At 45.9% G+C, this 15803-nt stretch overlaps 1 protein-coding gene across 3 annotated transcripts in view; it reads right to left on the bottom strand.

Moving 5' to 3' along the window:
- Positions 1 to 15803, bottom strand: part of cux1b (cut-like homeobox 1b) — a 60038-nt gene that overhangs the window by 8843 nt on the left and 35392 nt on the right. The window contains exons 9-23 of one of the 3 annotated variants that reach the window (XM_068711618.1): positions 12651 to 12699; positions 10696 to 10800; positions 9961 to 10149; positions 9740 to 9798; positions 9324 to 9366; positions 9089 to 9185; positions 6947 to 7759; positions 6104 to 6187; positions 5434 to 5535; positions 4785 to 5326; positions 4517 to 4658; positions 3399 to 3686; positions 3071 to 3259; positions 1251 to 1515; positions 1 to 848 (exon numbers count right to left, since the gene is read on the bottom strand). The exon at positions 1 to 848 is cut by the window's left edge and continues 5293 nt beyond it. In XM_068711618.1, the coding sequence (XP_068567719.1) occupies positions 344 to 848; positions 1251 to 1515; positions 3071 to 3259; positions 3399 to 3686; positions 4517 to 4658; positions 4785 to 5326; positions 5434 to 5535; positions 6104 to 6187; positions 6947 to 7759; positions 9089 to 9185; positions 9324 to 9366; positions 9740 to 9798; positions 9961 to 10149; positions 10696 to 10800; positions 12651 to 12699 (3472 nt within the window). In that variant the 3' untranslated portion in view covers positions 1 to 343. The remainder of the gene's footprint in view (positions 849 to 1250; positions 1516 to 3070; positions 3260 to 3398; positions 3687 to 4516; positions 4659 to 4784; positions 5327 to 5433; positions 5536 to 6103; positions 6188 to 6946; positions 7760 to 9088; positions 9186 to 9323; positions 9367 to 9739; positions 9799 to 9960; positions 10150 to 10695; positions 10801 to 12650; positions 12700 to 15803) is intronic. The other 2 variants (XM_068711625.1, XM_068711631.1) reach the window with 2 other exon arrangements.

Raw genomic sequence — 15803 nt, 5'->3', positions numbered from 1 at the left:
ACCAGTGGCTGGTGATAGGGGGAGGTACAGCAGGGCCGGAGGCCAGCAGGACGGCTAAGTGCTTTTCTCAGTACAAAAACAAAACTCAGTTTAAAAAAAACACAGAGACACGTAAGTTCTCTTATTTTGTTCTTCTAGGATTTTCAGTAAATCTTCTTTTTAAGGGTTTTGCCAACCACTCTTTGTTTCTTTCCTCTTTTCAGGAAAGCTTCTATGTAATAAAAATGGCTGCTGAGCTTGACTTTGGCTGTGTCCGCTCTCCAACTGGAACAGAGCAGGAGGGGTCCAAGGTAAGAGGTCGTGAGGTTATGAGACAAGAGGGATGAAGGATGGTCAGGGGGAACTAGAACTCCCACTCTGAGGGATCCTCTTTGCTGGCAGCCTTCTCCAGCCTGTGGATGATGTTATTGAGATTGGCTGCTTTCTTCTTGCGCAGATTGTTGTCCCTGGGGTTTCTGGCCGGGCCAGAGGCTGGGATGTTAGTACTCGAGGCAGAGCCACTGGAGGATGCCTCTGTGAGGTTGAAGAGCCCCAGTCCACCCTGTCCACAGCTGGAGCCCGGCCCAACTAAGCCTGAGGTGGTGCAGTCAAACTGGTCAGGGGAGTTATTAGAGCCCCCTGCCTCAGACTCAACCTCCATGTCGTCTTTGCATGCTCCTCTGTGATCCTCCAGGCCAAGGCCCAGTCCCTGGCGTGTCTCCACTGTGCCCTCAGATTCTGTCCCATCACAGCTGTCCCCCTCTCCTGATTTGGACCCGCGGAGGGAAGGGGAGCCCCCCTCGCTTCCAGGCCCCAACCCTCCAGCTGCCTGGATCTCCTCTATGAAGAGCTCTCGCCGAATACGTGACCTGGTAGAAACACACGAGTTCAGTCACGATACTCAAATCCTGAAATTCAATTAGTCAGACGCAACACACCTTACATTTGACTGATCTCAAAACACTGTATGAGTGCACTGACTTATGAGAACAGGGCAGGAACTTAAGCCCTTCCTTAGACAACGCCCATGTATTTACCAACACAACATAGTCTATCATACAATAACACACGAAAATTCACTTCTACACAGACAGCATTATGAAGTGCAAACCTATAAATTCAATGAAACAAACAATTGCAAGCAACAAAAATACAGTGTTTATATGGAAATGGAATTTACTGAAATGATCTCAAATGCCCTTTGAAGAACAGCTTGTGACACAAACACAATGTCTCAGTATTCAAGTGTGTCTCTTTGTCAAAATGCTGACCTGTAATTATGGAACCAGTTGATGACAGTACTGGTCTTCAGGTTGAGCTGGGAGGCCAGCTCCTCAATGGTTTTGGGGGAGGGATAGGGCTTCTCCTGGTAGGCCCGTTTCAGGGCCTCCTTCTCCTCTGGGCCCAACACTACCCTGGCCTTCTTCAGGTGCTGCTGTCCCGGGCTCTGGGAGCCCTGGATGTAGTCCTGCCCCACCAAACCCACGTCCACAGAATGGTTGTCACTCAAGGAGCTCAGCCGCCTCTTCATGTAAGCTGAACAGGGACACAAAAACGAGAAGGGAAGTTATTACGGAAGAAAATACATTGAAAGTAAATAAGTGATGAATGAATACGGGGAATATTAATATCAACATACATCTCATCTAGAATCACCAATTTAAGATTTGTTTTGTTTTATGTGCTGTAGTCAACAGAGGCTGATACCTTTGTGGAAGAGCATGAAATCTGACAACCAATTTTCATGTGAGGTACATCTATCTTGATAGTCTCCCCAAACAGACGCTGATCAGCTGATTGAACTAGAGATTAATTCGTTATTAGTTAGTTAATTATCTGACTACTCTATAGAAATAAATAAGTGCCAATTTTCTAAGTAAAAATGATTTAAACCGTCACTCTTTCTTTAACTTCAGTGCTATGTTTGACAAGTGCATGCCACCAGGAAATGTTTTGTGTTACCTATTATGCATCAGACACTGCTCTAAAAAACTAATCCGGCCATCCTCTCAGCGGCCACTAGGTGGTGCTACTGTCTTTCAAAGGAACTCTAACAATGAAAAAAATCTCTTCCATTTTAAAGCAAACAAGCAGCACCACTCACTACTCGGGGCACCAGCAGCTGAAAATGAACAGCTCATGGCAGCTTTGCATGAGGTTGACATTTTCCTCAACCCCCGAAACACACTGCCAGATATATTAGTGTTGCAGGCAAAAACCACTCAGAGCAAGGTTAGACTACTCGGAAAGTTGTGCGCTGCCTCGCAGGCTTGAACCGCAAGGGTGAGAGGTCAAATATGGCTATTCTAGACGAGGTCCATGTCTTTCCTCTGGGCTCTGCTGTCGGCCAGGACTGTTCACCATTGCTGTTTGCATGCATTACTTTGGGGTCAATAATCTGAAACAAAGTTGAATGAAGAGTAGCCCCCATGCGTCCAAACCCCAAACGCACTTGTGTATGGTCAGTTTTTGTATTTTCGCCCTTGTGCGTAGGGTTATATTGATATATAGAATGAGGGTGAACTGATCCCGTATGCTTGTGCCTACTGAAAGGTTCAAACATGCCAATCCCATCTCCACAGAGAGATCTTCAAGTGGGCAATCAGGGGTCACTCTGAGCAGCAACGAGGGCGAGGCCTCTTGGTTTTGCTCTTATACGCGTTGTGCAAACAGAAGGCAATAAAGAATGATTGAGCGATAAAGTGAGCTATGGGCTAACAAATGATAAAAAATACGAGCTTATAGACACTGGTAATTATTATGATGATGACGATGATGAAGAGGAGTGCTGATGACTGTGAGTAAGCAGGCCCCTGGCAGTCCCCTAGCTGTCACATCTAATACAGTATGTGATGTCTGCAGTCCTGATTGGTACTGACATCACACCAAGATGACTGTGATCTGCACAACATGCTCTGCTGTCCTGCACAAAGGATATTGTGTGTGCAGATGTGCATGTGTAATTCAAAGGCTGCTGCTTGTGTTTTTTCTGTGGATGTATTTCAGGATGTCAGGGTCTTTTGTTTATTATTTGGGGAGGCTCTAAATGAAGTGTGCATTTAGTTCTCGTCATTGAGCTTTCACTACACACCTTTCTTCTCCAGGCGTTTCATGTCCATGAGTTTCTCCACACTGTGTGGGTCCTGGAGCCAGAGCTGCATGCGGACGAAGGGCTCTCTGCCCTTCAGGCTGAGCTTGTGCCAGGGTTTGGGCCTGGCCAGCAGGTCTGAGACGGAACCCTGAGTCAGACCCAGGATAGTCTCCCCAAACAGACGCTGGCCTGGATAGGCGAAAAGAGAGGGGAAACGAAACGGTCATTTCAGAGAACTGATTAAAAAAGGCTGAGTAACTCATCATTGAGGAGGGAAGGGGGAAAAGGAAAACTAAACCACACAGGCAGCACCTCCTGTGTTTCTTACCAAGGTTATTATCAGTCAGAACCTCCTTAACCTTCTTGGTGATGGCGTAAGTATCAAGCTCAGGAGACATTGCGACCATTTCCTGGATGCTGAGACCCGAATGACCAGGAACGGGCAGCGGGGTGCCGGGCTGTGACTCCCCACCTGACGGATCCTCAGACGCAAGTTTGAGACTGGAGGAGTGTGGAGCGAGTGGATCCCCGGTGAGACCGTTGACAGACTCCTCAGCTGAACTGAGGGGGGACTCTGGAGCAGGGCTGCAGCTTGCGGATGTCTTGGGAGTACCCTCTGCTTGAGGAGAACAGACAGGGTGAGAAATATCACACAGGTTAGGAGACATGTTACCATGTAAGAAAACACAGTTTCATCCCCTCTCCCTGCTGGGTTTGGGAGGGACTTCAGTCATACCACATCAACTAATTTAATTCCTGTTAAACAAACAGCAAAGGTGCTTAAGTTTTCAGTTTGAAGCTTTTTTGGCTTCCTCCGCCTATTCCTTCATCTCCCTGTCTCTGTCTGTGTAGTACTGCTGTGCAGCTCAGCAGGCTGGAAGAGAGCAGTCATGAGGAGCTGTCAGTGTACATTAGCTGCTGTTTACACCCCCAGAGAGAAAGAGACGCACGCACGCACGCACGCACGCACGCACGCACGCACGCACGCACGCACACACACACACACACACACACACACACACACACACACACACACACACACACACACACACACACACACACACACACACACACACACACACACACACACACACACACACACACACACACAGAGCTGCCATCTGGCGCTGCAACACTAACTTGTCTATGACATGACAAACCAGCAGCTTGCTGGCTGACACTGCCACAGCACTGAGGATGGGGGGATGGTGGGAGGAGAAGGGAGGGAGGGTGGAAGTGGGGGGAGGAGGGGGGATTGTGTGAGTGACAGACTGACAGTAACAACTAGCCACTAGCTCTAATCAGGCTTTCAGAGTAATGCTCTAGCCCAAAGAGCCTGGTTGTGTGAATCCATATACTATATGTGCTTGTGTGTGTGTGTGTGTGTGTGTGTGTGTGTGTGTGTGTGTGTGTGTATGTGTGTATGTGTGTATGTGATTTGTTTACCTTGGTTCTGAGATTGCTGTAAGTGTGTGTTTTGCCCCTGGTCTCCATTGAGCCACGGCTGCATGCGGAGGTATGGCTCTCTGCTCCTCTGGTTCAACTTGTTCCACGGTTTGTGTCGAGACAGACTGTCAGTCAATATTCCCTGAAACACAAAGACAGAGAATGGCTGAGACATGCAACCACCGTACAGTAAAAGCAGAGCAATAAAAACAGTTGGGTAGAAAAAGCACATACAAACAAACAAGTTTTTTCCTTTTTCTCGCCTTACCTCTTTGGAGTCCTCCTGGCTGTAGTTGTCCTCTCCTGTCTGGCTGGATATGGCCCTGCGAGGGTCTGTATGCATGTTGCTCCACCACTGCTCCCTCCAATAACCCACTCCTCCTGAACTTCCAGAGCGGGCCGACCCCTCAGAGCTCCGACCCAGCCTGTGAACTCCGTCAACGGACATGTCAATCCCCAAAGAAGCCCTGCCCTCTCTCTTCACGCTGGAGCTGAAGTCCAGGATTGGAGACGGGGATGAGGGGGAGGACAAGAGGGAGCTGGGAGGCTTCTTGAGGGAGAGTGCCAGGGGGTTGTAAGGGGGCAGGGGAGCGGTGAGCGAGGAGTTCAGGAAGTCCCTCTGAGATAGTGATGCAAAGGAGGAAGACGAAGATGAGGCCTTGAGGATGGGCTCCAGTGCAGTCTGTTGGGCCTCCATCTCTCTGCGAGCTTGCTCTAGGATGGAGCGGATAGCCTCGTCTGATCCGCCGCCCCCTCCGCCTCCGCCCCCTCCTTTCAGTCCTGTATATGAGGGTTGAGCATGGGACAAGTCTGTTGAGGAAGGAAAAGAAAAAAACAGGGTCATCGTGAGACACAGCGACAAACACTCACAGCCACAATGTATTGTCTTAAATCCTGAGAAGAAAACCACGACTCACCAGCTTTCTGCACCTGCAGCTCTCTTTTGGCCTGCTCCAGAATGGACTTGATAGCCTCATCTGAACCCGCCTCCGGGGTGCGGACGCGGGCAGTAATGTTACCTGGAAGGAGAGGAAGAGGGAAAGGGAGGAGATGAAAAATCGTGTCAGGTTAAGACGCAGAGATAACCAACTACAGAGTAGTCAAGTAAAGAGAACGAAAAAAATAAATGATAATTACACCATAGCACAGCACAAAGAACAACATTCCCACCACTGAGCTACAAGGCAACTACACTGGAGGGATTGTCATTATTTCTCGGGTCCCTTTGGAGCCCACACATGCACACGTGCTACAGGGTTCGTACAGTAAACGCTCCCCACAGAATAACAACTACCAATAAAATCCCTAAATACACATGCTGGCTTCTCATTTGACGCAAGTCACTGCAATTGTGTGGTTACCTTCAAGGCACATGTATATCTCTATGCCTGCCCGCAAGTTAATAAACGGCAACTCACACGCGCTCTCTCACACACACACACGCACACGCACACGCACACACACACACACACACACACACACACACACACACACACACACACACACACCATCGATACAGTTCACTCCAACACAAACATGCCACACAGACAGAACGTGCTAACATCTCCGTGTGTGAAGGGGACAGACCTGTGTGTGAAGCTGTATTGGAGAGGGCTCTCCGCTTCGGAACATCCTGTAACACTCGGCTAAGCTGGGGCTGGCCTGAGCCCTCTGTTAAAAACAATATACCACACACTATGTTACAGCACTTGTGTGTTGTTGTTTTTTCTTTTACAGCTAGACTTTACGGTGCACTACTCTGCAAATACATGAAATGTGTGGATACTTCCATCCAGTGCACATTATAGTACCGTAAATGCATTGATTTTCGCCATCTGTGGCCCCAGAAGGAATCAAACTTCTACCTCTGACAGGAATATTAAACCACTACTTGTAGCGAAGGATAAATTATTTAATAGAAAGTTTCTAACAGGGGAATACTAACTGCAGCCATATTATTAACACACACTTTGCCTAGGACTAGGGTGGTTATATTTAGGTGTACCACTGAGACCACCTTCAATCAAAAATGTCCTGGTGCGTTAACAAAAGCAGGCCCAGGCGAATCGAATCTACCCGTAGTTAACAGTACCCCTGCCTTCCTCGTTCCCACCGATCAATACTATTGATGTGTGAAAGGTTTCTGTATTGACCACGATAGCTGGGAGAGCCTCTTGGGATCAGTGTGTGATTACGAACTCAGTCAAAACACACAGGTGTGGCACGGGATGGGAGTAAGGAAAGAGAAAGAAAAAGAAAAAGCTAGTCCATATTGACAAGCTAATCAATGGCTCTGTGCAGGGCTGTACACACACACACACACACACACACACACACACACACACACACACACACACACACACACACACACACACACACACACACACACACACACACACACACAGAAACATTAAAGACACACAGCCTCACCCCTTTGCCGTCCCTGGATGCTGCGCAGTGCAAGGATGTTCTGCTCATCGGCAAGGAACTGCCTCATCTTGTGGAAAGGCTCCTTCCCCCGAATCGTTAGCTTGTTCCACGGCTTTGGTCTGGCCAGGATCTCACTGACCGAACCCTGGGACAGTCCCAGCACGTAGTGGCCAAACACACGCTGGCCAATGTTGTGCTTTATCAGCTGCTCTTTCACCTGTCGGGCTATCTCTGCCGTGTCCATGTCTTCCCCGTCCAAAATACTTCCCGTGGTAGCGTCAGAGTGGCTGGGCGATGGGGATGGGGCACTGCCAGCGGTGCTGCTCCCATTAACAGGAGCCATGTCTGGGCTGGCGGGAGGAGGCTGGGGGCTGCTGGCTGCCAGAGGGATGGCAGCTGACCCAGAGCCAGGGGTGGAGGTAGGGATAGAGCTGAGGGTTGGAGTGAAGGGGGTGAACAGCAGAGCCCCACTGGGGATTCCAGACGACTCCTGCAAGGCTTTGGAGTAGAAGGTTTGAAGCAGCTGCCGCTGGATCAGGGAGTTCAAAGCCATCTTACCACCCACCAGAGGGAACACGGGCGAGTAGAAGTCCTGTCCAATGCCCGTAGGACTGAAAGGGTGCGTTTCGCCGCTGGTGGTGTTGGTGGTGGTGGTGGTGGCAGTGTGGAGGGGGTCCGTATGAGTGCGAGACAGGGGGTGCTGGGAGGAGGAAGGAAGAGAGGGAGGGGGGGGAGGGGGCGAGGAAGAGGAGTCGCCGGGCACGGTCTCCTCCTTCGGTGTGGACTCTTCTGTCCCTTTTCGCCTGGCTGACCCTACAAGAAAGGTCAAACACACCATGCATTATGGGGGAGTCAACAAAAAAGGGGTTCCAAAAAGAGAGAGAAAAAAATAACAAAAGTTGAAAGTTATCTTTATCAATTCTTTTCCAAATTAGTGAACTTTGTTTCCTTTTTTGCAAACCCCCCCAGACAAAGTGCCCATGCATTTGTGATTTCAACCTTTCTTGTAAGCCACAGCCTGGAAGAAAAAAAGGACAAAAAAAAACAATGGACACTGTGCCACTTAGGCAGATTAGCTTGGCCCAGGGCTCAGCCTCCCTCTCTCACTCTCTCTCACAGGCAAAGTGGAAGTAACTGGACAGGGTAAAATGATCCTTAGATAGCCAATACACCATGTGAGTCCTCTTCCATGCTACAGCGCCATGTTCCTAAACACTGAATTATTCCATCGTAGAGGCAGTAACAGAGTCTTTAGTTCATAAAAAATACATTCAGGAAAAAAAATGGAGCAATAAAACTGAATTGAAAAACATTTTTTATGGCTGAACATAAAACAGATGCACGTCACCAAAGAACAGAGACTGTACAGCTCTGCTGACTCTGACTCTAACTTCCAGAATAGATAGACTGATTACATTTATACATTCACCAAAACAAACAGATATAAAACTATATTTCCTCAGTCTTGCAACTACTAGAATCCATCATGATGGAAGCGCTAAAAGAAATATTATTCTAATGCATAACCACTGAGACGGTAACATGATTGGGTAAGACAGTAAGCTCCCCTTACTGTGAATGTTAATCAATTCAAAGCTATTCAACTATTCAAGCCCAAAGCCATGACATTTCAAACCCATAAACACTGTTGCAGAGGGCAAGACTCTTGATGTCGGGGCGAGAGTATGATGTCCTCGTTTTTGTGTACTGCATCTTTGAAACTATTCAGGTTGACCTCCTGCTGCGGTATTCAAAGACATGCATTTTCTTCTTCTCCGTCATGTGTGGGACTTAAGAAAAAACATTTCTGTACCATGAAAAAGTTTTGCTTTTTTTTTTTTTTCTCCATATTGTGTGGACCCAATATTGTAAATAATTCCCAAAACATTAATAAATGGTTAAGTATTCTCAGAGAAAAATAATCTGTTGTCATACATACAGTATGTATGCGCTAACCTGATGCTTCATAGGCTTCCTTACCTGCAGCTGAACCCTCATCTAAGCTCCGATGAACACTGGACTCCACTTCTGTCAGCATTCTCTCATTTTTGCTGGTCTGAGGGAAGGTTTTTGTGCGAACGCAGCCTGGCCAGTGTTGATGAACCCAGCCATTACTATAACCTTACATTTGGGCAGACTTACCGCTGAGTTCAGTGTTGGCAATGCGCAGAACGGCGCTCTCAGACTGAAGACTGCGGTTCCTCTCCAGCAACAGCACCTCCAGAGGTTTGGATGAGTCCTGATGGAGGGGAACAGATATCAAAATGAGACATTTAAAAAATCACCTGGCTCCAGCCTCTCCCTTCAAATGTATGTTATTGTTTTATCAAAAACTGAATTACTTCACTGCAACATAATGTGCAACTGCCACTTTTACCTGCACAGAGTCAGATGTTCCAAACTCCATAGACTTGAGGATACTGAGGGGAGAGAGAGACAGAGTGAAAAATCTATATGAACCCCCTACAAAAATCTGCTGTGTAGTATGCAAGCTTTTCTATTTCTGTCTCTTTAAAGGATCAAGAAAAGATAGAATGGCAGAGAGCAAAAGATACAACATATAAAGCTACAGACATACAAGCTTCACCTTCATAAGCGCACTCAATTGAGTTACACATTTTAAATGACGACGCGCATCTTGTTTAACACTGTTAAAGACATCAAACGCATGCAATAAATAGATCTGTGCTGGACACACACACACACACACACACACACACACACACACACACACACACACACACACACACACACACACACACACACACACACACTACTGTGTCTGCTCCTCACCTCAACTCCTTTTTCACCTCCTCATAGTCAGCTTGCTTCTGCAATTTCTCCTCCAGTTCCTGTAGATTAAGAGATGAAATGACATGATAATGAATTTTAATAATGAAAAGCAATCGTTGGATCTTTATATGTCATGTACGTATTTCAGTGACTTAACTCTAGATAATGGAACATTTATCTAATTAAAAACAAAAATCTGCAGATTTGTGTTCTGTTGGTACCTTGAGAATGGCAGTCTTGCTGCTGAGCTGCTGCTCCAGCTGTGCGATCTGGGAGCTGGTAGTCTCTCTGAGTTTGGTCAGGCTGGCCTGCAGTCTCTGGACGTCCTCCACCAGCTGGGCGGTCTCCCTCTCTTTGGCCCTGAGCTCCGCCTCCAGACTTGAGTGGGATGCCACCTCCGTCTGCTGCTCCTAAGGTCGAATAGGACAGTAGTTTAATCTAATGAGCAAAATAAAACCTACACACATATTCATAAAACCACCCATACAAAGTCCTGCTTTCAGATCATTTTCAATGAATCACTAAAGAAATCAGACAGAAGCTTATCAATGTACCGATTATCGTTTAGGCCTCCTCCCTTAGATCAATAAACAGAGGTAATGAATCAACCAATCACAACTACCCAACACTCAGGGATCAATGAAGCAGATACTTTGGTGTGGCAGTCAGTCTCTCACTAAGTCTCACCTCTGCAGGCTGTTAAACGGGTCAAATAAATCCATTAATCAATACGATCGATCACTTATTGCCACCTTGGCGACCTTTCTTTTGAATAAATCGATGCATTGTGGGTGACTGCAATACCAGACCTCTAAGATCGGTGACTACAGCGATCCATAAATTGAAGCTTTAATCAGCTGATCACCTCGGGCATAAAAAGGCCGAGCTGATCTTTAGCCTATCAATACGGCTTTGTCAGCCGTGCAGTAAATCAGCGTAGCAGTGAATTGTGTTACCGCGTCGGTGTCGGCCTCGGCCGGGCTGCCGAGCTGCTGGGACTGGTTACTCAAGGACAGCTGCTCCCTGAGCGACTCCGTCTCTCTCTGAGCTGACTCTGCTCGCTGGAAGGAGAAGAGGAAAAGTTGAAAAGAAAAATCAACAAGTGGAGATTCAAACATTGTCAAACATGATCGATCTAATGTTCTAATTCAATGCTAAGTGTAATTTACTTGGCGTACACGTTCCCTTAATTGGTGTCAATTTTGCACTAGCATCACAGAACAGTTGAAAATCTACTTCATACGTGTGGATGGAGAGAGCAGGAAGACAAGAGAATAGTAAGTGAGTAAGTTCTTCCTGTTGGCAGCAACTAAGGAGGCTGTTGTTGTTGGGGATGGGACAGCACCCATAATTATCTCAATGTTTTTCTGCAGCTAGATCACTTTTAAGCAGAGTGTACGACTACAACATATACTACAGAGTGGAGGAGGGCAGAGAGAATGCAAAGTAAGTGTAGGATGATGGCAGAGGGTGGATTCTTCCTAAATTTAAATTAAAATAAGATAATTAAGATGATACCGGCTGCCTTGTATTTATGGCCAAATTGCCATGCTGTAGTTGGGAATCATTTGCAACACTGGCCAACTTGCCATCATTAGGAGTTACAGGGAGCCGATTCCACAGTGTTTCTAATTGCAACCATATTGAGAGCTGTTATTGACTGGGTGGGACTTGGACTGCTAGTCGCGAGAGAAAAAAATCCTGTTTTCCATTTTCTCCATATAAAAGCGTATAAAAAGTCTGTGACTGAGCTGGAGGCCATGCTGTCATCCTCTGTAAACCTCAAATCAGAAGTGTGAATAGTGTATGTGGCATTATAGTTGGAGCGCTAACCTTTAGGCTAATATTAACATTACATGCCTATGCTACCCCTTTAGCCACAAATCATACTCTTGGGCTAATAATGAAAGTTAACAACAATGACATTAACAGATACCAAAAAAATATTTACAACACAAGGGCAGAGGACGCGCTAGGGGGCTTATTTCAGCTGGATGGGTTTAGTAGGTGTGTAATAATCATGTAAAACAAACAGCTGCCCTCACAGTGATATGCAAAGTCATTATGTGTTAATGTAAGCCACATTTCATGGTTACTGAACATAAGAACATTTATATTTTAAAGGATAAGACTGGTGATGTTCTATGTTTTTGGTATTCTTAACAAAATCCCCAAAAGACCAAAGCCAACAGGAACACATTGCTGGTTTTGGTCTTCCCTCAATACTTTCGAACCTTCCCCGCCTCAAGCTACAAGCACGATTGTTCCTTAAGATGTAAATCTTTATTTAAAAATGGGGTCAAGGATATAGAAAAATTATAAATATCTCCTAAAACAGCTGGGCACTGTAGTTTTTAGCAAATGTTACTCAAACAGGAGTAAATAGTGCTCCTATTGGGGACTATTTCCAGCCGCGGATGAATACACATTTGGTGCTCTAGTGAATATCTACGGCAGCAGGATGGTGTACATGGAATCAACTAAAAACGTAATACAGAGCCTATAGTTTACATAATGATGCAACATGTCACCCAGAACAACTCTGTGGCTCACAGATTTGTTTTTAACAGTTTTTGGACGACAATGGAGCTTGAGGGCACAGAACAATAAGCGATCACGTTTTGTCAACGGAGACTATACTTACAAGTAAAATAAATTCATTGTTGGTTTCTGTCTTTTCATGACATTTGTTGACAGGAGGAAAAATACAGAATATCACTAGACTGGATCCTTTAAATAACATGTACTTGCTTCAGAACAAATTTTTCTCCTACTGGCCATATTTTTATTTTAACTATTTCAGTTTAATAACTCCGTTGCTTTCTCTGTATTTCAATAATAAAACTCTGGTGTGATGGATAATTTGGACAATGCTGTGTTAAATACGTTAAGTGAATGTTGAGCGGGTTACCTGATTGGCTCTTTCCAGGTCGGTCATCACCATCTCAATCTCATCGGCCCTGAGAAAGACATTTACTGTTACTACAGAGGGCGTGACGGTGCATATAAGAGACTCACAGAAATACAGCACACAGATAAAAACAAAGGAATTGATAAATGGATAGACGAATCCCAGAAAGAAGAGTACACTCTGCACATGTCACGTGTGTGTGTGTGTGTGGCATTGTTCAGAGAGAACACATTTAGAGAATGCCGGTTCTGTTTCCATTAAGCTACTGTCTAAATTTCACCTTAATCCATTGATTGTGAACTCCATAACCCAAACAGCTTGTATGTGTGCATGCATACATGTATTTAGTCGTGTGTGTGTGTGTATGTGTGCGTGTCTGTGTGTGGGTGTGCACATGTAAGCCCCTAAACCCAGGCCACACTAAAACAGAGGGATTACATTAATAGAGCTCTAAGTCCTAATACAGCAGACTAATCTGCTATGAAGCTGTGTGATTGTGTCTGACTAATGGTCTGGATGGAGGCCATGGTTCACCTCTCACTTGCTGGAGGTCAGGCAGCAGGAATACATCCCCGTAATACCACATCTTTTTGAACTTTGGGAAAATATCTTAATAACACTGTTTCATGAGCGACGTGAATACCTGTCACTTTCCTGCAAACAAGGACAGAGATGCGGAGGGAACTTTGAGGACAAGGACGAAACAACACCGAACACAGACACACAATGAGTGTAAATTTCTGTAAGACTTTGTGGAAAATTATAGGTAATAAACCTAAATAATTACTTGAATATGATTTCCCTCTCTGTTAATGAGTCGTCTGTGTGTACTTGCGAGCACGTCTAAAAGACATTTTGCCGTATGAGGAAGTTACAATAAACAAATGCATGAAAATGTTCAAAGACACAGTGTATGTATATGCATGTTTAGTTAAGACATTACTAGCTGATAAGAATACATGGGCGGCATTGAGTGCAACGACGTGAGCACATATGTGCACTGCCGAGTCCATTAAGACCTTTTGATTTCACTGCGATCTTTTGATAGTGAACCCAATAACCCATGCAGCTTTTGTATTTGTGTGTCACAGTATGAGAAACAGTGTTGTGTCCCATAGGCTTGAGCACTACTGATTTGAATGTGTTTAACAAAACAGACACAGTTGATATTAGGTCAACATTGTGCTACAGGCAATGCAGCAAAAAAGAATCAGATGTGGGTGGGAGAGCTTTTCACTCTCCGCTTTTATTCTTTCCCCAACAGTTAAAAGGATCTAGTATGCATTTAAGCAACATAATAGTACACTACCTCAATAGCTTTTATCCTGTCTTAAGCTATAGTGTGCAGGACCCACGTGCGCACTCATTCGCACTCCGGCACACACACATGTAAGGTCAGAGAGCCAACAAGCCAGAAAAGCTTGTAATGGAGAGCATTTATGGGTAGTAATGCAACCCAAATACGCCGCTGCTCCTGCTCCAAATGTGATCATTTAATCAAAGTACAGATGCACAAAGTCTTCTTAAATAACCTTTGGATTTGGCTGTATTTGGGAATTATAAAGGCAAAGCTAGAGGCTGAGGGCCAAAGCAGATCACAGGGAAGGGATTTTCTGCATATCCTGATACAGTCAGTCATCGCTGGGCAGGGCAGAACTGTCCACGGCCAGCCGATGCACCCGCTGGAATTAATTCATCAAACACTGAACAGTAAAGGGAGGGTCCTTTGCAATGGTAAATCCTAATTTTAGGCCACCAAAAACATACCTACAAAGCTCCATACAGCAGCCACAGGGAGGAGCTATAGAGTGCGTGCACAGCTGCACTAGAAAAATCACTCTCTCTCTCACACACACACACACACACACACACACACACACACACTCTCTCTCTCTCTCTCTCTCTCTCTCTCTCTTTTGTACCGTGAAAGCCAATGGGTGCACAAGTGACATCAGTGAGTACTGTAGGACTTCTGAAACAAGCCTCTAAGCCCCTACTGTACTTCCTCCATCTCAGACAGGCCTTTTCATCTCTTATCATCTTCTCTCTCTTGCTCCTCACTCAAACGCTCCTTTTCTTTTCCACCCTCTGCCTGACTCTATCCTTTTCCCCCTCAACCCGTTCGCTTCCCATTGCCCTCCACTTTTTCTTCCTTTCATCTCTTTTTTTTTTCTTCTTCCCCTTCCACCTCCCCTCTTTGGTCGTTCGCCCTCTCTTCCTCGGCCTCTGTCCTCGGGTGCCAGCAGGATATTCTCCTGATTTAGATTTTCATTTCCCTCCTCTATCACACTCTTATCCCCTCTTCCTCGCCGTAGCCTCCAGCCCCTGACTCGCTTTTTGCCCTCTAGCTTTCATCACTCCATTCCTTTTCTTTCCTCGGCTTTCTCCACATTGCGTTTTCACAGCGTGTTACCTTGGGGATTTCAAGGCGGCTTAAAAAGAAGCTACTGCAAGAGTGTGTGTGTGTGTGTGTGTGTGTGTGTGTGTGTACGTTGTGCGCCATTTTGTGTTTGTGTGTGTACTTGAGACGGACACAGGCAACAGTGAATAGGCTTTTCTTTCCTAATTATCAGCAATTAAATGGTTTTCCCAAAATGGTATCAAGCCTTTATACGCAGATAAAGCCACACAGAGGAGCATGCGCACGCACGCACACACACACACACACACACACACACACACACACACACACACACACACACACACACACACACACACACACACACACACACACACACACACACACACACACACACACACACACACACACACACACACAATCCTGTGGGGCTGGGGATCAATATATCATTAATCTTTAACAGGGACTAAACGGGTAAAACGCAGCCAGCCAGACCCTCACAGCACCAACACAGACAGGGGGCTACGCTACATCTGCAGGCCCGCCTTCCGCTGAAGCTCACACACTCCGGGCACCGCAACATCGACCAAATTCTCAGGGAGTGTATTTTAAAAGGCAGATTACCCGAATGCAGCAAGAGGATGGGGGACTTGTCACGCAATGTCCTCCTTAGTGGAAAGTTTAGAGCAAGTGTCTGTGTGTGTGTGTGTGTGTGTGTGTGTGTGTGTGTGTGTGTGTGTGTGTGTGTGTGTGTGTGTGGAAAACGTGCATGATATGTATGGCGTTTGGGTTTT

The sequence above is a fragment of the Cebidichthys violaceus genome, unplaced genomic scaffold, assembly GCF_023349555.1.
Source record: "Cebidichthys violaceus isolate CVI_PGR_0920_01 unplaced genomic scaffold, fCebVio1.0.p SCAF_1, whole genome shotgun sequence".
Taxonomy (NCBI): Eukaryota; Metazoa; Chordata; class Actinopteri; order Perciformes; family Stichaeidae; genus Cebidichthys; species Cebidichthys violaceus.
The sequence above is the reverse complement of the archived record's forward strand: the minus strand, read 5'-3'. Positions and strand labels throughout refer to the sequence as shown.